The following is a 20004-nucleotide window of genomic DNA, read 5'->3' as shown; positions in this document are numbered from 1 at the left end:
GGACTGTACTCTGGGATTACACATTCTTCAGACACACTGCTTATGATTTCAAAATTGAAGATATAATTTTACGAAGCAGCCTTCAAAGGAGGATCTTCTAAAAACCTTTTTAATTGGCAGTGCATTTCAGTGCTGAACTAATCTGCTGGACAAATTCCATCCATGCTGTATAACAGTTCTGTACAATTTCCATTCACACTGTTACAGTTCCTGACAGACTCCACTGAAAATGAATTACAGTTCCAGACAGATTCCATTTACACTGTGTTACAGTTCCTGACAGAATCCAGTGACACAGTTACAGTTCCAGACTTCATCTACACTTCAGAAACAGCCTATAGAGCAGGGCGGCAGGAAGAAAGCCATCACTACTAAATGAGCCAGGCAAAAACCACCTTCATAGAATGCCAAGAACTGAAAAAGCTCCTCTTCCAGACACTATATTTAGAAGGCTGGAAGAGGTTTATTTTTTTTTAACTAGTAAACAAAGTACCTGCACAACCTTATCTTCAGTTTGAGTATTTAATACATGTAAATAGCATTATTTAATTTTACCACTGAATATTTATATTTAGTTTCTTGGTAGATCCCACTGAGGTTTCACAAAATCGGAAGTCAGAATACATTAATAGCAAAGTTTCCATACTTTTGCTTGGCACAGCTGATATTAATAATGCAGTATAAGTAATATCACATATGTATGTAGTATTAATGTTATATCTGTGGAGCCTTGTCTACCACTTGAATTTCAATTGTTCTAAATTTACGCTATGACATCTGGCGAATTTTAGATGACATTTTACTTTTATTGGCTCTTTGCTGTCCCCCAAAGCAAAAGTACGCTAGTTAGACAAATAAAGCTGAAAGTCTAATCGTTATGTTTAATTTACTGTCCCTGATGCCAAATGTGGACCGAGAAGAAGGCCAGCAAACTAACGCCGATGGTCGCAGAGACGTCGCTTTAGTGATCACCCACCCCTACCCAATAGTAAGTTGCATATGGGACATTATAGCTGCATCCCAGTTTGTCACCAAGATATACTTCATAAAGAATACTAACAGCTAAGAACATGCAGTACACCCCCCCAAAAAAGCTAGCAAATGGTGAAAATTAAACATGATTATTACTACTGTAAAGAGTACAGATTTTAAGCAGTCCCACTTTTCAGGCTAAAACACTAACTCCTTCATAAAACAGATTTTTTTTTCTCTCACAAATTAACACCCTCGAAGAAAACACTTAACGCTTTTACTCAAACATTTAATTTGTTGCCATGTTGCCTTAAAAATCCGGGTCTGAAACTTGATAAGTGTCAGAGTGCATAAAGTCTGCTGTCAGTGTTCCAAGTGGGTGTGATTAACTGAAAATTAGTATTTCGCTAATTAACCAAAATGACTGCAACCCCAGAGTGGGGGAAGGGGGTCAAACACGTGGTTAGAAAGAAAAAAGCCTCGGCTAACCCCATGTTATCAGAAAAAGCAAAAAAAACACCAGGGAGAAAATAAAATCTGGACGTTGAATGCAATACAGACAAATTAAAAGGCAATAAATTATTTACATAATTAATTACGAAATTAGCTTCTTAGGGTTAGGATTTTAGGATAAACTGCAAAAAATCCCAATCACCTGAATTGTGTGTGTGTGTGTGTGAAGTGTGTGTGAATGTGTGTGTATACTTATGAAAAAACGACAGTATCCGTAGAGACATCTCCCCAGTAGCAGGCTGTTGACGAGCCACTACCTTCTGCCGTGCCAGATAAGCCATCCACCTTGAAGTTGCTCGTACTCTTCTTCCGCCGGTGTTTCTTGCGGTTGGCGTGAGGCGAGGGAGGTGGGTCCATCTTGGGACTGGTAGTGCTGGAGATACTGGGGCTGGAACAGATTGAGTCTCCCAGCCCGGCGTCTGTGAGCAGAAAGGACAGCGCCAGGTCAAAGAGGGTTCTAACATTATCATTTACTTACAGGACAGAATGCTATAGCTGAGGTAACCACCCCCACCCCCCCAGTAGCGGCAGTGGTTGTGACCGGCGGGCGCCGGATGTCGCACACGAGCAGCTCCGCAGGAGGAGCCATCGGGGCCGACTCACTCCTCACACACGAAGCTGACAGCTGTGACTAGAGGCTGAATAAAATAACATTCCACTCACATCAATACGAGGCAGAGCGGCCGCGGTGACGGGGGCACCTCTCCGGCAGAGAGCTCCCCCAGCCCCGCGCCATGCCAGACAGCCCAAGGACAGCTATAACTTATTTTACAATCATTTAGTCTCAGCTCAAGTGGAAAACGCGACAACTTATCTCTGCTGACAGGATGCCATCCCAAAGCACACAATTAACTGTTGATTAACTGTCCCTTCATCTACATTTCGCAGCAGTCTTCGTCGCTCCATCTACACTTCCACTTCTCCTCCCATCTTCCTTCTATCCCCTCGACTACTTAGACTCCATCCTCATAGTATGTACAACCCCCACCTTGAACCATCTACGACTACTACCCTGTCACTACAAGACACGTTCAAACATCTTAAATTCTCACCATCCTTGATCTCCACATGCTTGATACATAAAACCAACCCAAACTGGATCCGGTCACCTCTCGCTCGGTACTTATTTGAGAGCCACAGAGAACATCCTGAATACTCCCTGGCACACCTGTTGAGAGTCACGTCAACAAAGGGCTCTTCAGGAGGCCAGCTGCAGAAACTAAAGAAGCCTGTTCCTCTTTACATCCAAGATGGCTGGTTACAGACAGGAGGTCAGGAGGGGTCATCTCTACAGCGCGATACCATACCCCGTTGGCCAAAAGCCAGGTCAAAGGCATAGCCATCCCTATCATTAGCTAATAGAGTGCCATCTATAAAACAACTTTATCTGAGATTATGAGCAGCCACCTGAAGCCTGAAAACATAGCAGTGATGAAGTCTGTACTACCCAAATAGCTAATACACTTGAAAGATAAATGTGACCTCAGTCTTCACAATGTCACATGAAGATTTTCTGGTATCAAAAAAAAAAAAAGTTTGCTAAAGATTTCAAAATAGACCGCCTACATGATTCAAAAATATATTTTCTTCATCTGCGTAAAGGTCAGCTTACGAAAGCAATCAAAATTCACCCTTGTTGTTCAGTGCAGATAAAGCTTTTTCGGAAACACTTTACTTAAGGCCATGTTTTTAGTAATTTATAATGCATTCATTAAGCATTATAAACATGGGCATAGATATTAATAAAAATAACACATTACAGCCATGTTTATTATGTATTAAGAATGCATTATGAAGCTCTCATTTATGATGCGCTAGGTACCCTTAATGCTTATATTGACCATTATATTGCATTATAAAGGTGTCTACAGTGCATTATAGATGAGTGTGTTTATAAATTACTAAAAAATATGGCCTTAAGTCCTTTATTTCGGCTTTGTTTAGCCTCCCATGCAATGTTAAACGTGGGTCTACAGTCAGCTGTTACAGCCATCAGCAAGACTGACCAGTGACAAGGGGACTTAATTTAGAGAGACAGAGAGCGTGGCCTGAAGGGGCAGGCGCATACCTCAAGTCACTAACGAGCTACTTGGCTCGTTGAGAAAGGGATAGAAAGAAACTGTAGAGCTGCCCTGGAGACAGTGAGAGTAAAATAGGAACATTAGTCAGCCAGTTGGACTGGTGCAGAGCTCAGTCGGCAAGGTATCCCCCCCCCCCCCCCCCGCATGCAGCCAATACCGTTAGCTTGATTTTTATCATAATTAAGCAAATACAAAACAAAAACATAATGTAGAGGCCTGACTTTCTGTTATGGAGCTGTGTTCAAGACCATTTTAGAAGTCTATGACAAAGCTAGAGAAAGAAGTCTGGCAGCCTTAGTTTGAGGACTGAAGGACAATGTTCTGAGAAAGTGTTCCCTATTTGGAGTCTCTGTGGCTCATCTTGAGATCCTCCTCATGACCCCATCTACAATCTGCACTGAATCTTATGGGCGCAATCCTAACACAGCTCATCTAATTACCCCGCTTGAAACCTCATGTTAAACAAAGGCGAAAATCAAAGCTAAATGCTGCCAAAATGCCCTTCCTCGAAGTTTATCGTGTTTCAAATTCTTAGGAGCAATGAGTCATGAAAATGACTTCATTTGAAGTCCAGGAATGCTGAGGAGAATGATCTTAGTGTCACTAGAAGAGAAGTGGGAAAACAACATCTGAGGAGAACTTCAGGATCAAAGACCAGGTGCTTTTGAAAAGATGTGCTTTCTGGTCAACAAGTTTAATAAAGGCTCAATTATGCTAGTCCAAGTCATCATGTTCATCCTTTACCCTATTTGACTCCACCCTCATATCAGCCAAACCTCAATTCATGTCTTATGCTACCCATGACCTTAATCGATAATCGAAAATGCCATGTGCCACTGACTACCACAGTCACAATGGTATTTCATTATGCTGTCAGAGATACTATGGAGCATATAAACCTGTATTTTCTAATCTTGAGACCCCTTGAGGTTTTTTCTAAATCTGTTGGCATAATTGATTGATTCCTCATCAGCTGCTCATATGCTTCAGTAAGACAGGAGAATTAGCAGATACTGCCTTTTGACATGAGTTGGCTTCAAGTGAAGTGAAACTATAAGAGGTTTGACAGGAATAAGAATAAAGATCCCAAGAAGCTTAGGCCACACTGTGCCTGATGAGAGATGAAGAGAAAGTGAGGGATAAAGGAGGAAAAAGCTACCTTCCAGAAAAAAGAAGGTGAGGATCTTTCATCTCGCTGCCTGAGGGAACACCACCAGTGGCTTCCTCAGAGGCCTTGGTCCCGCTGCAGCAGAGCTTTGGATAATTGCTTTCCTTACTAAATTATTTTTCTGTTGTGTCGTGAAGAAGCAACAAGATCTCATTTGAGCAACTTAATGTGCTGGAGGCAGTGGATTGTAGGCCCTCCTTAATACGGTTACCGCAGTTCACAGGGAGCAGAAAGACACGTCATGAAGTATAGCTAAACGTTCAGGTTCACTGGTTTATGGGACAGTTTAATCAGACAGATCACTGTATCGCCCACTGTCACTGTACACCACAGTCACCTACATTGGCACATATTATCATTGTTGTGTATAACAGAAGCAATTAGAATATTGATGTTTGAGCTGCATGACATCATTGCACTTGAGGGTAACAGCTGGAAAGGACAAGTGAAGCTCTCAGGCAGCTGCGCCATTGTCCTTACAGATCAATGCAGGTCTTTACAGGAACAAGGCAAAGCTACCCAGCTTTTAGCACAGCAAACCCCTACCAAGCTACCCGGGCTGAACAGGCCTCAAGGACAGAAAATATAACAGGGTGACAGCTGTGTGTCTGACAAGCCTTCTCAGTGTGTCACTGGAGGCAGTGTAAGCACTTCACCATTCTAAGCACAGTTAGAGGAAAGCAGTGGGGCCAACAAGGGTGGTGCTGGGAGGCCAGGCAGTGCCAGCTCCAATGCTGTGTCACCGCAGTGGCTACAACATGACCCTCAACATCTTTTAAGAAGGCACTTAAAGACCAGAGAAGCGAAAGGCTCTATTTAAAAAAGGCCGAGAGAATTTTTATGTTCATCTGTTTGAACAGAGGACTATTTTTGACCCCCCCCCCCCCCCCCAAAAAAAGAAAAAAATTAAAAATCAAGAAATTATTTACGTGTTTCAGTGGATTCTGCTTTCAAGCAAAGTGCATGCATAAGTCAAGACGGTAAACTGTGAAATTAAGGAAAAAGCAAAATATAGCAGAAAACTGTGTTCATTAACAATCTGCCTCTGCAGTCATGAGACAGGGTGCTAGCTGAGAAAGGCACCCATTAATTAGTGTCCTCCCCTGTGTGTAAACTGAACAAGGAGTTCGTACGGGTGGGCTCTCAAAGCCATTACATTGATAAACAGTTAGGGTGGCATTAGCACCAGACAGCTCGATCAATAAGAGATACAGTGACGGATACGGAGGAGAAAACCAGAGGAAGAATGGATGGGAGAAACAAGGGAGGTAGAAAAGAGAAGCCAGACCATTGCTGAGGAGATTGAGGGTTAGATGTAAGGTGGAAGTAGAGGAAAGTAGAGGGATACATCCGTTTCCCTGTGAGTTCATCTTCACGGCTACAACAGCCTTTAACGGCAGGCACATCGGAGGGCCCCGTTAGCCGTAAGGGTCCTTGCATGGTTCCAGGGCAGTCATACCTGTGCTGATGCCAGAATTGGCGATCACTGTGGCCTCGCTCCACTGGTCAGCGCTGGACACCGAATAGGAGCGCTGGTGCATGCCGTCCGGCCTGGTGTTGAAAGACACCAAGCTGATACCACTGGCCATCTGGGAGGCAGAGGAGCTGCTGCTGACAGAGCCTGTGGCGTGGAAGAGAGCGAATAGCCAGAAGTTATCACCAGCGTACAGGCATGAGGGGAGAAACCCAAGGACCAAAGAGGCACACAGCAGCCTTACGCAGCTTATGTGTGGAATCAGCTCTCGTGTACCAAAGGACGCATCTGGGCACACTGGGGGGAAAGGGGTGTCATGCATACATTCAGAGTTTCAGATTAATATCCTAACCAGCGGCAACTCTGTAATAAATGGAGGTCAAGCCACATCAATGACGAAGCATAATCTAAGGTGGAAGATACAAGTTCACATCCTTTCACAACACTGAGTGTAGAAAAGCACCAACAATCTCATTTAAAAGCCGTATTTTTTCTAACTGGGTTTTTAATTGTTTCCTGCTTAAATACACCCGAGACTGGAAGCTCCTGGTGAACACACAGTGGACGTCACGTCTCGTTTCCTCAGTATGAGTAAACAGCACAATTCATATTTCTGTTCAAAATGCACAAGATTTTACAGTTGACACATCTTCCACAACTGCCATTTTATGCCTCTCAGGGACGGACATATCGTTTACCTAGTCACTTCCTGATTAGTACTAAAGAATACATTAAATCTCATGGGTATGAATTTGGAACGAATGTGGAATCTGAGGTAATCCAACATTAATTTACTAAGTGTTCAGGGTAATTATTTATAACCAAAACCAACTATTGCTAAAATCAAATAAGCCTTCAGTGTTTCCACAGCAAATTTAAAAAAGGTTTCCTTCAGCAGATTTCTGTGAGTATTACAAAAGCAAAACAATGAATACCAAGAATATCAAGGATACTAATACACACCCCTACTTCTGTGGTAAATCTAAAATCCTAAAACTTATTTTACACCACCAATTTATCTAGTTAGTAACGCAATTACTCAAGTTAACCCTCCATTGGTATTCTTATTTGACAAAAATTGAGTGATGTATTATGATTAGTTTGTGCTAAAGGGACTAATCAACACTCTGATTCACATTTATCACCGAAGAGCAATTATTTTAATGACTGATTTAGTAAGGCTGCAGTGCAAAAGGTAGACAATTTAGCTACCATTTTGTGGCTCTTAACAACGTTGATAACAGGCTGAACAACAAGGTAACATCAATGAAGTAAAGTTAAAAATGTTACTTGGTGACATTTTAACTGAGGCACAATAGCCGAAAAAAATCAGATACACTTTTAATGTGCATGAGCCTATGGCATAACCCTAGAAACATGTACAATAAACTCATTGGCTCTCTAAACTTTACTGCACCTGACATTCCACACAACACTAACTACTCTTCTAATCCAAGGGCCACATGTACTATTTCATTACAAATTTATTTCTACAATATAGTTCATTTTCTAGCTTTTCTGGACCTAGGGGAAATTTCGGGTGGTCGGTTAGTTAGGTAGGTTAAAAAAAAAAAAAAAAAAAAACTAATCAGTGCGTCAGTAATGACTATTTGATGGGAGCATTTAACTTTCTGTTCACATTTAATGGCAAAGTAAAACCAGTGAAAATCGGTGATCGGTATCAAATACTTTTTTTTTTTAGTCCAGTCCAGCATTCCTTGAGATTTCTTAATCTTCTCTCCACATTACCGTTTCGATGTGGGGAGGCTGCCTTTAATCTGTATCCATCGAGGTGACTGAGCGCCTTTTAAACACACACTTAGAAAGTAAAGCTTTAAAAATGTACCTGTTGTGCATTGACAGATAACACGGAGATTCGTCTCCGGATATATGAAGAGCTTCCTTCGGCTGCCTACGGGAAGCTCCGAATGAAATGTCACGTCTCAATTTAATCTCCTCTGAAAGGAATAAATAAAACTCCCTTTGCTCTAATGAGCACCTTTTGGTTAATGGGGACATTTATATAAAGTGAGGGGAGAGAAGGAGAGTGGGGGAAGGAGGAAAGAGAGAGCAGAGCCAGTCTAGGGTCAGACAAAGACGGAAGTCTTCCAAACAGAGCATGGTACTGCTGACCCACTGGGACTGAACAGCACGACATCAGTCGAAGGCATCCCTCTCTCGCACAATGCACTGTTACCACTGAATACGTTGCCCCAAAGGAAGCTCGGTGGTTCTGTAACCATAGAGACAGTGTCCATGGGCCATCTGTTGTATTCTAAGGATACCTCTCTTCCCACGGCAAAGTAACGTCCGTAGATTTGCACTAAATGGAAGAGAAGCTGACCACTAGTAGCCCTGATTATTAGTGGAGGATAACTGTTTTGTAAACTTACAAGTCAGTGTTAAGACTATGTTCCAGCATGAGGTTATGGGAGAAGAGCCTATCCAGACGTATAATGGTTCACCCAAATTATGTTTTCACTCATAACATTTGATTATTCAAAAATGTTTTTGAACAGTGTTATGATATGCAAATAAGACATACTGAAGCAGAAAACCAGCTAAGAATATGAACATATTTCACTGTTAACAGCTGGAAACAGACAGTTAAATGCTATTAGTCTTAATTTGCATAAAATAAAGAGTAAGTAACATGTTATACTATATTTAATTGTACAAACAGTTCATAACACTGCTTTGTGTCTGCAAAATTAAAAACACTGATCGTTTAATATTTCAAGAGATACTCCTCCTGGGATTGGAATATGTCAAGCTTAAGTTCTGATCATGATTAAACCCATTAACAGCTTAATCAGGCTTAATTGATTAAGAACTCAGTGTGCTAAGGGGTCCCTTCAGACCACCAGAGCATTCTGACAGGCAACAGCATATTATGCTTGCATGAGGGAGGTGCCTGGACTTGGAGGTATTAATTTGATACTGGGGTTGTATGTAAGATCAGGATCTGTGTGTCAGGCACATTCAATTAGCCAGTGCAAGCTTGAGTTTACCAGTTAGCTTGGCACGGTTAAGTGCTGCTCTCAGGGTCATAAGCCCTTCGCTCATAACAGGCTTGGTATTAGTGTGTGTATTTTTCAGAGTAGATCAGACTTGATCCTGCTATGGTGTCGGTGGTGGGTGCCACTTACCAGGGCTCTGGCCCAGCTGTAGGTTATTCATGTCTTTGGCCAAGCCATTGGTCTTGGGGCTGGACACGGCTGCACAGGTGGACACAGCCCTGGGGGGCCTCTTGCCTGGTACCTTTACGGTAGTGCGTAGGAGGTCGATCTCCTTGCCATGGACATTCTGCATGTAGTCCTGAAGGGGGCAGTATTTTTTTATTTTTTTTTTTAAAAGGGAAAAAGAGAAGGGAAGGAAGGGAAAGAGCTGGTGAGTGTTTCTGTTGGGCTGCTTGAATGTGTAAACTGCTACTCCACTGGTAAACACAACCAGCAGTGTCAAACTGTAAATGGCATCCTGCACAGCCACCCGATGACAACAAAAGGGACACGCAAGTATCTGGCTGGGAGACGAGGGCGACGCCATGAAAAGATGCAGACAAAGGGCAAATCACAGCCAAGTGCTGTCATGGCTGCCTAACAAGACTGCAGAGGGCTGCATTGTCTGGCCCCGTTAGGTGTACGGCAGCCTGGCACCTATAATCGCAGTTTCATCTGCACTGACGTGCCCCTGCAGGAGCTGGCCTGGCGCCCCCTCAGACGCGTGCCTGCGCACGCACAGCTGTCTCCCATGAAGACGTGGGAAGGATCTGAGGGGAGCAGTCTGAACTCGGGTGCTGTGTGTAAGCTGACACTGATACAGGGAGAATAACAAGGTGTGGGGGCCATTCTCCCAAAACCATCTGAACTGTCGCTGCCAGAGTTTCGGTTTTCATTAAAAACTTGAATACTGTAATGAAAACTACTTCCACGATGCCTGTATTTATTCGCCTCAAAGATGGAGTAACTGGGCAAGCAGGAGAGAGCTGCAGGACTTACATGCAGACTGGGGTGGTAGGTGAGAACGCCGTTGTCACACAAGGTCACATATTTCTTCTTCCACTCTTTATTCAAAGACTTGCCGCTTCTCTTCATGAGCATCCCCTAGAGGAGAGGCAGAGGGTCAGAGGTTAAACACAAAGTTCATTTAATAAAATAAATAATAATAAAAAACGTCCATTCAGTTTGCAGAGAGGGGACAAGCAGGGGGTGCCATAAAGGGCGGGACAGTTAGGAGATTCCAAGGGCCCCTGAGCGACAGGGGCCCTAAAAAATTTGGAACATATGGTGATTGGTCTGGATTGGGGGCCCAATACATTATGCTTTCATGAGGCCCAAAATCTTTAAACGACACCCCTGACTACGAAAGCCTGCATGTAAAGATTTTTGCAAATATGCTACTTCTGCAGCCTAGAATAATTTAAAAGTTACAGGACAAAAAACTGAGTATTTGTCTTTGTCCAAGAGTGCCAGTTAGCTGGTTTCTGGAAGGCTTCCACTGTGCACTTTGGAAGAGATATGAGGGAAGTTCACCATCACTCAAGGTCTCCATAGAGAGCCCAGTTATTCCGACAGACAAGCAGGCAGGGCTTGGCGCTGCTGTGGACGCTGATCACAGATCGACTTTGCACTCAACTTAGGGAAGTTCTTACTTATTTCCTGAAATAATCATCTTACAACGTTAATGTTAAAAAAAGTGCTATAGGAAATCCATGGAGTGGTATCAGGCTGTACCTTCAGGCTGTGATAAAATGGCACTCATAAATTTATATTAAAGTCTTATTCAATAGCAATTATTTACCAACAAAGATTTATTGATCTGGTCTCCAGTGTTTGTGGCATGACTGGCTAGGGAGTGTAAGATGGAGATTGCAGGCATGTAGAGCAAACACTGACCAGGGACAAACATGGATGGAGAAGGGGTCTCTGCCTCTATAAAGGTTTCATTTTCATACAAAAGAACCTAGTACGCTGTCAACTTTGAGTGCTTCCGCACACAGGTTCGGCTCATTAAAATGCATATATGCATATTCAAGGTCCATCCGACTGGCTCGACCCAAAGTCATTTGGGATCAAAAGTCCCAGTAGCACCACCCCCCCCCCCAAAAAAATAAAAGTCACCAGGTCAACAGCAGCCATGAAGGTAAAGGGGGGAGCTTGTAGTAATAAATATCGTTTCGTATTGCACAGGTTTGTTTATGAGATTCATCAACACAGGAAGCTGGGAGAGCAAAACTGCGGATAACAGGATCAGTGGGGGACCGGAGTGGGGGGAACCGGAGTGGGGGGGACCGGAGTGCTCTCGGGGCTCTTTCCTATCTGCATTGGCCACAGCTTTCCGGCGACCGCCCACTTTCCAATTTGGCCAAATTCATCAGTGCTCAGGGAATAAAACTGTCCGCTGATTAGCAGCCTCGCCGGATCGCCGGCCTGTGTCACTATGCCGGACTTGTTAAACATTAACGGCACAGACAAGAGAAATTAATAGAGTTCAACGGCAGCAAGGAGATGGCTTTCAACTCTTCGGTGCAGGAATGAGAGCGGGAGAGAGATGGAGAGAGAGGGAGCACGAGGCTCCTTCAATCAGTTCATCAGTCTGAACCTGATTTAATGTTGACCCCACCGGCACGGACACAGATGAGTCATAAGGAAATACTATTTTAAAAAGCACAGCAATGGGATAAAACTGAAGACAAGACAAAGAAGTGCTGATCAGGAGTGTGGAGACCCTGGAAGCAGCGGTCATTACAGCAAAGTGCTTCATTATATTCCAATTCACATGCTTTTAAAAGGGAATCACATGCAGGGACAGAGGATACATGTTGATATTTATTAGTTTTATCAAAAATCCAGCGGGTTTGTGTCTTAAAAGTTATTTGTTACATAGTGAACCGCACTTATAGGCTATGAGTGCGGTTCTATTGCATATATACTTTCATGTATCATTTAAAATAACTCAATCCTTCGTTTTGATTTGTCAGAATCCTTCGTTTACCAGGCTGACTTTTCCTAACCAGTCCAAGCCAACTGGTAAATGCAAGTTAAGTTTGTGCAACCTGTTTCAAGTCATTCTTACAGACAGAAGTGCAGCTAAAAGGACGCCAATGCAAACAAACAACATCTATTTGGTTGGCCGGAGAAAGCTGAATAAACCATCTTGTTTGCGGCCTGAGGGGGAAACTGCAATTATAAGCAGTCGTGTGCTCATTTCTGAGATGTGTTTTCATATAATAATTAATATGTTTCCTTAATATAATTGTACGTTTCCCCTCACAATATGCTGCTTCTATTACCACCTGTAATGATTTAAATCATGCATGTATCAAGTTAAATGCCAGAAATTCTGAGGCTTTCCTCAATTCTGCAGGTCCATTTTGTAAAGAAAAAAAATTTAAATACGAACCCGACCTCCCTGTGAAACACACGAGCACCTGCAGCCAGAAGCAAGACCCTTTCCCCACGAGTTAGTCATACCCCTACAGCTTTTCTACCTTAGACGCAGAGGAAGAGCTCATACAAAAGGCTACTAGTGTGACACCGTGTCACTCATGTTCACCTAAAATCTTTGCTGCATTACAGCGTTGTTCTGCATTCCCTGTGGACCCAGATTTGCCTCTCAAAGCCAATCATGACACTAAATCCAGGCCTTTACGCTCATCTACACAGTATCAGCGGTGGACATACAGAACAACAGACAACCCTGCATAGGAGGAAACGTGATTTGACAAGGTTTTAAATCTTAAAGGGAGAAGGCGGCCAGCGGCAAGAGAGCCGTCAGTATCTGTGAGTATTAATATAATGGACGAGAAGGCGTTACAAAGCTGCTGCTTGTGAATCTGCACGCGTGTGTATGTGTGTGCGCTGCATGGCTGTGAATACATGCTCCAGTGTGAAAAGTGACCCACCCCCCCAAAATGCACCCCTGCTACTCGAAAGTGGCTTTATTAATTTTGCTCCTTTCTGGTGAGGGTGACAGGCGATCACTCCCTGTGGGAGGCTAATTGAACAGCGTGTCGGCCCAGCCGCGGGGAGCATTTGTCTCTACTGCACTTCCAGGATGGTCTTACTAGCAGGCAGCTACCTTCAGGCCACCTGACAAGGTCTCCCACACCATGGAAGCACATGAGTCCGTTATCTGTTTGCGATTACATCTGGGAGGGCCTGACTCAGAATAAGTATGAATTAATACTGCTCCCTCAAGGCTCATGTGACTGTAAGGGGTTAACATGCCATATTAACCCTTTATCTTATTTCACAGACCCTATTTCATCACTGTCCATAATTAGTAAACTTTAATTGCCTTATAATCGAAAACTATACAAACACACAGCAGTGCTATAACTGCCCAACTGTAAGGAGAGGCAAATTGGCAATTATTTTTTATGCATCTGTATCCTGTTTATTTGATTGTGCTCCAACACGTCTGAGTACAGCACAGAGAGCCCATGTCCAAAAAGAAAGCTCCAGAGAGCCACTTAAAAAAAACATGTGTGAATAACCCAAAATACGCACCCAAAAATGCAGGGAAACTATTCATAAAATGCAAAAACACCAATAGAATGCATTTCCTTGGTTCCTCAGGGAAACTTATATGGCTAAGCTCATTATATCCAGCTCTACTTTTCCCCACAGGAAATGAAAAGCAAAAGTGAGAATGAGGCAGGTAAAGTAGATTCTGACTTGTTGAAAGCCAGACCAAAGGCCTGGCCAGGCAGCAGTCACACCCAGCATGACGTCTCCGCACAGGAGTCTCTCCAGAAAGCATTTCTGAAATCACATTAACTCTCCACACCTCCAAGCTTCTTTGTTGACTGGATGGTCTGACAGCATAGAAAATAAACAGGGACCATTGTAGTTCACTGGACAATGATGCAGGGGGGATGAGCGAGTGCGGGGGGGGGGGATGTCAATATAGGATGTCTCCCCCTCAACTGGCTCCCTGGCTTGCGCACTGGCAACGTGTCACTCCAAGCGGGGCCTTAAGTCTTTGACTGACTCCGCCCACGTCCAGGCATGTGCCATATCGCGGGGACCATCTGACCAGGTCAGCGGGGCTCAGGGATCATCCATCATCCCAGGGCGGACACCCCGGGGCAGCCCCCGGGGGAGGGAGCAGCATGGGCAGGGAGGAGCAGAGAGATGCACGCACACATATTTAAATAGAAGACGACATGCTCGCACACATTCAGACATGCAAAACATCAAAATCGATGCGTGTGCAAATTAATAACCATACAATTTCAGCCCTCACACACATGCACACGTACACACCACTCACTGGACACAAGATAAGGTCGTCTTTAACAAAGCAAGGACAAGGAAGGTCAGGCCCTGGAGACCTCAGCAGACAGAGATAAAATAAAACACAAGGGGAAAAAAAACTCTGATTTATCTGAGAAGAGTTCTGGGTAATTAATTATAAACTCAATCATGCAAACCGTATTTGTGAAGCCTCAAACCCGATAGGAGATAAAAACCAAGCCATCGCCCTCGCTGATGAGAAGGTGGCGCATCGGGGGGGACATAAGCTGTCTGGCATCGGTCTCCAGGCCACCGGCTGTGGGGGCACTTAGGTGCTGCATATGGAAGCCACATCCTAGTGAGGCAGAGAGCTACCTAAATATATATGAAAACACACTAAGCACGAGCAGCGCTGAAATAACGCAATCAGACTGGCACAAATACACACACAAGATCAACTGCACAGTGATTAAATGATCTCAGTGTGCTGCCAATATCTGATAACTGATAGAGGGGGACAAAAGGGGACATCCACCAACTGACCGGTGCCGAAAAAGCTCCAGGCTTGCAGCGGTGACCAGCAGTCCCGGCAAAATGACATTTTTCAAACACAGTGGAAGGTGGATTTCGCCGTTCTCGTTAAGGGCTTGATAGCAGCTCTTTAATATTCACTGTCTTAATTAGGACTGCAGTTAATTTCATTAAATTCTTGTGCTGCTAAATGAAGCAGATTATGAGAGCTCTTTTATGGCCAGGCGTGAAATTACAGCCTGCCCGTGCCAATGGCGGAGCTCAGCTAATGAATTACAAGGTAAATACCACCCAAATTAACCATCCGATTTAACTCTTAACAAAGCGCCAGGATCAGGGGATGCAAACTTGGTCACCAATGCACCTTCTCTTCACATAAAACAACAAATTTGTCACACGATTGCAGTGGGGAAAAATCACAAGATGACAAAAATGGCCATAGTACACCAGTTAATAAATTTCCTATAGTTATTTTAACAGCCCTAGCAAATCTATAGAGGAATGGATGTGGGGACATTAACCCATAGAAATCCACGCAATGAAATGTGTCAAACATGCATAAAAACCAAGAGGTTGCGGCTTGGAGGACATTTTACTAACAACACTTTTTGCATATCTTTTTATCTTTAGAAGACTCGGGATAGATCATCATGCCAATGCATTCAAAGGAAGATGAATCTGGGAAGCTCGTATTCAACCAACACCCCTGAATTTGATAACCTGGATACAATGTGATAACCAACAGAATTCTCACTCACACGCTATATATATGCAAAGGGAGATCTGAACTACAAAATCTCATTTCTATGAAACTTAACGCAACTAATCGCAGCATTAATCCAGGAAACAAAACACATAAACCCCAGGAAACTGGCTAGACGAATATACACTTTACTTGGTGCGATCTATATGGACACACTGGCCAGGGAATTACAATCAAAAAATCGTGACACTAATAAACAATTAGACATCTATCTTAGGAAGACTGCAAATTTTTTTAAAAATGAAGAGAATTTTTATATAAGCACAAGTAATGTATCCAGGTGGCATGGCGGCTCAGTGAGTAGGACTGTAGCCTTACAGGTCCAGGGTTGGGGGTTTGATTCTGACCTCTGACCTCTAGGGTGTATCCCAGCCCTGTGCTGCCCGGGAAAGCTGGCAGTCAGGGATCAAGGTTGGTCAGCATCCAGGAATCCTGGAGAAACTGGGGTTAAGGGCCTTTCTCAAGGGCCCCGATGTTGGTACGATTACACTGATGATCATGCGATCTATGACTTTTTGTATTTCGGATTTACACCTCAGGTTTTGATTGACTTCCAAGGCGTTACTTACGTGGAGTGTCTCAGCTTCTTGTGTATCCCTGCTTCCCCTGGGGTTAACATGCCATAATGCACCCTGCTTAATACCATCATTATCACCAGGAGACCATTCCTGTCTCTCTAGCCTGAACCGGCTCCCTTGCTCCTGCCTCTCCTGCCCCATCCAACCTGTCCCAGCTATACCTCCTTTTCCCAGCAATCTGCTTCCTTCCCTGGTAAGGCCAGAATGGCCATTAAACCCTCCATCACACGCCTGTACATGATGCCCCATCAGGCCAATTCCGACAGGCTCAAGCCTCTCTGGTAATTAGCGACTAATTAGAAATGAGGAACAGATGCTGGTAGCGTCCGTGCAATAAACAGGTTGTGTAAACAAAGCTTCCGAGTCCGTACATTAATTAGCGCCTTAACAAGCGGCAGTGCAGACTCAAGCACAGTGGATCCAGTCGTGTGGCATTTGAGGAGTATAACAGACCTGCTCTTGCACTGTTTAATTGGTTGAACAAATGCACTCCGGTAGTTTCCTACTGAATGAGCCTGGCCCTGTAGGAATTGCCTAAACATTTTCTCATCTGGTCCAGCCCTGATATACTCTACAGACCTACACATGTAGTCTTCATCTGCATGAACAGACCCAAACACATAGGATTAAACAAAGTGCAGTCACATCCCTTACAGCGCAAACACACTAAGGAGAGGGAAAAAAAACCCCTAAAAAGTGGAGAGAAACTCTGCTTAGTTGCCTAATTACTGTGTAGTGTCGACCCGATCCAGCCTCATTCCATGGGTCCGTGTCCATCAGACGGCTCGTGTGTTTTAATGAGGTGTGACTTGTAATGAAGGCAAACGACTCGTTGTAGCTGAGAGTCAGAACAATGGGCTGCTAATGAGAGCAGGCCGGAGGCGGAGGCGCACCCCACTTCAAACGCGCTCCGCCTGGCGGGGGCGTCAGGCTACACTCAGATCTGCGTCGCCCCAGCGCTGGCTGTGCGGAGTGGGTCAGAATGAGATGCTGGGAGATTGACCCAGGGGTCAGCGACCACTAGAGTGCTGGGTGTTTACACTAAGTCTTTGCTTCGAGCCGCAGAACTCGCATAAGAGAGGACCTGAAGGAAAATACTGACCGCAGTCCCAGCTGCACTGGAAATTATACCTTAAAAATTGGGGCTCTGTACTCATCCAGCCTCACGCTGTCAGTGACCTTGGCCCATAACTAGCTAGTGAATGATGCCCGATCGTTAAAATGGCACTAATAAACGAGGGAAACGGACAGCCACTGAATGCTGCCCAGCAATAAATATGCGTTTAAAACCCGCTCTTAACGGAAATAAAAAGGTAATTGACTGACAATTAAAAGCGATCCCCGCAGCGAGCGTGTTAGGTGCATGGCACACGCCATGACAGGACGCTCCACAGCCAAGCTAACACAGTCAGACACCTGCCAACGCGATTAACGCAGGAGATGCCAAAAAAACGAAGCACGCGCCTGTGTTGCACAGGGATATAGGGGTGTCGTCTGGGGGCCTGAGAGGGGTGAATGGAGGCCAGCGGTCATAAATGCAAGCATGAAGCAAGAGCCGATGAAGGGCAGGTAGACTCTCCCCCAGATGCCTAATTAGCCTGACCGCCTGGCCGGCCGGCCAGTCACCACAGTTCATGAAAGGCAGGGGGGGAGATGGAGAGCGACGCGAGCGCATTCAGAAGAGGAAAGACCACAGGGAATTATCAAAACAATTAACGTCTAATTCCAAAATTAATTTCTGTCGCGTGCCTCAGAGCGGAGGCCGCTCGGCTCTTGTTTCCATCCGTGGTGAGCGCGCTCATTAGCGCCACGGCAGGCTCTGCTGCTCCTGTTGGCCAAACACTCGCCACCTCTCCACAGAGTCCAATTAGAGAGAATCTGCGCCGTAAAGCGACCGACACCGCTGATGTGAAGAGAGGCTGTGCACGGGCGACGGCTGGGTGGACTTTAACCTGAAGGAATATCGGATGTCCCAAAACCCAGTGTAACACCATGTCGCCCTGCATCCTCCTTGATGACCCAGACAGCCTCACCGGTTTCCAAAGGAAACAACACTGAGAGTGGCCATGATGCCGCAAGATAGCAGCCACACCACCTTCCACATTCACGGGACACATGACTGTATCTGGGCAGATCTGCATGCAACCTAATAGGCCCAGAAGTAATCAAGAATTAACAAACATGAATTTGAAATGCAAATACAACTATTAGAGAGATTTTTTAACAATGAAACAAGGCACGCAAACATGGGTAAGGCATTAAACCAAGAATTTACAGATACCACATAGAACGGCACTAAACTACTGAAATTTACTAATATGGGAATATTTTCTTGGTAAATATTTCTCCTACTATTCATTTAAGTGAGTTGTCCCCTTAAAAACTACGACACCCATGACCATAACCTCCAGGATAGGCTCCTGACCCCTCATGGCCCGGCATAGGATAAGCGGTTACAAGAAATGGATGGATGGATGGATGGATGGATGGGAAAAAAAATATTGTGAATTTATAGTTTTTGAAGTAAATATGTAAAAAATATTGTAATATTGATTTTAGATCATAGCCCTCCTGCATCAGACATCCAAATCATCTCTGCAGATCTCTAATCTCTAGATACAGTAACCATTGCTTAGTTGTTAAACTAATCACACAAAACACATTTCAGCTTCTCCCACAATGGTTATGGTGAAAGAGGATTTATGTGGTTAAAGAAAATCTTCAACATCAACCACGTATCACAAAAAAAGAGCGATGCCACGTTCACAACGCGTGACCAGCTGAGGATAAATGGGCTTGAGCTCGGTCAGGGGGACAAGGGAATGGTGTCCCCCCTCTGATTAACTGCTCTACAGTGACCTCTACTGCTCAACAGGCACCTGTGGTGCTGGGGGTGATATCCCACTCTCCTTTGAGTGTGTGAATTCTGAAGTGAAATCAGATTAAAAATTTTTTTAAAGTTTTTAGTTTTCACAGCAAGATGGGTCTGAACAGTTCACGCCCAAACCCCCCATATGTAACCTGACGTTTACGTCCAGTAGTGTGAAGTGAGCAGCGTTGGCCTCTGCGCTCCGCCAGCCCTCTTCCTTCCGCGACGCACGGCGCTTCCGCGACGCACGGCGCTCCCGCGAGCCCGCGGCGTGCTAATCACAGCTGCAGCGCGCTAATAAACAGATCTCATCTAAAGGCAGCTCTAATCAGAGATGCAATTTGTTCATTAGAAAATTACAAACAAGGCCCGGCGATGACACGAGGGGCCACGATTAGCAGTGCTAATTGCCTGATTTTTACACTCCAGTTGAAGCACACAGGAGACGCAGCCCCCCCCCCCCCGCCAAAACGTGCCGCTCTCACTGTGTTTGTGACAAATGAAGGCCTGCTAGAGCCATCTCTCACACACAGCGAGGGGGCGCCACCCACCCCCATCAAAGGGCTCAGCTCCGCAGGATAACCTGGGCCTTTGAGAGCCAGCCAGAGCCATATGCCAAGCCGTGGACAGTACTTCATTAGGATCATCTGGCTTTGCTCCCCCATCTTCGGGGTGGGGGGGATACAGAGATCTTCCCACTCCTTATCCTAATGATCTCATTTCAATACACTGGAGAACCTGTCTCTAATTGATGTCAAGTGTGTTGCTTTCGCTGATAATCAAGGAGAGAGCAACAAACGCCCTGCTTCCCTCTG

The 20004-nt window shown here is 44.6% G+C and overlaps 1 protein-coding gene across 4 annotated transcripts in view; it reads right to left on the bottom strand.

Moving 5' to 3' along the window:
• agap1 (ArfGAP with GTPase domain, ankyrin repeat and PH domain 1) overlaps positions 1 to 20004 on the bottom strand; it is a 99900-nt gene that overhangs the window by 22376 nt on the left and 57520 nt on the right. For all 4 annotated transcript variants that reach the window (XM_072700959.1, XM_072700960.1, XM_072700957.1 and 1 more), the window contains 4 exons: positions 10207 to 10311; positions 9358 to 9526; positions 6194 to 6355; positions 1743 to 1904 (listed from right to left, as the gene is read on the bottom strand). In XM_072700959.1, the coding sequence (XP_072557060.1) occupies positions 1743 to 1904; positions 6194 to 6355; positions 9358 to 9526; positions 10207 to 10311 (598 nt within the window). The remainder of the gene's footprint in view (positions 1 to 1742; positions 1905 to 6193; positions 6356 to 9357; positions 9527 to 10206; positions 10312 to 20004) is intronic.

This window comes from Paramormyrops kingsleyae, chromosome 16, assembly GCF_048594095.1.
Source record: "Paramormyrops kingsleyae isolate MSU_618 chromosome 16, PKINGS_0.4, whole genome shotgun sequence".
In the NCBI taxonomy this organism is placed as follows: domain Eukaryota; kingdom Metazoa; phylum Chordata; class Actinopteri; order Osteoglossiformes; family Mormyridae; genus Paramormyrops; species Paramormyrops kingsleyae.
This window is presented reverse-complemented; position numbering and strand designations above follow the sequence as displayed.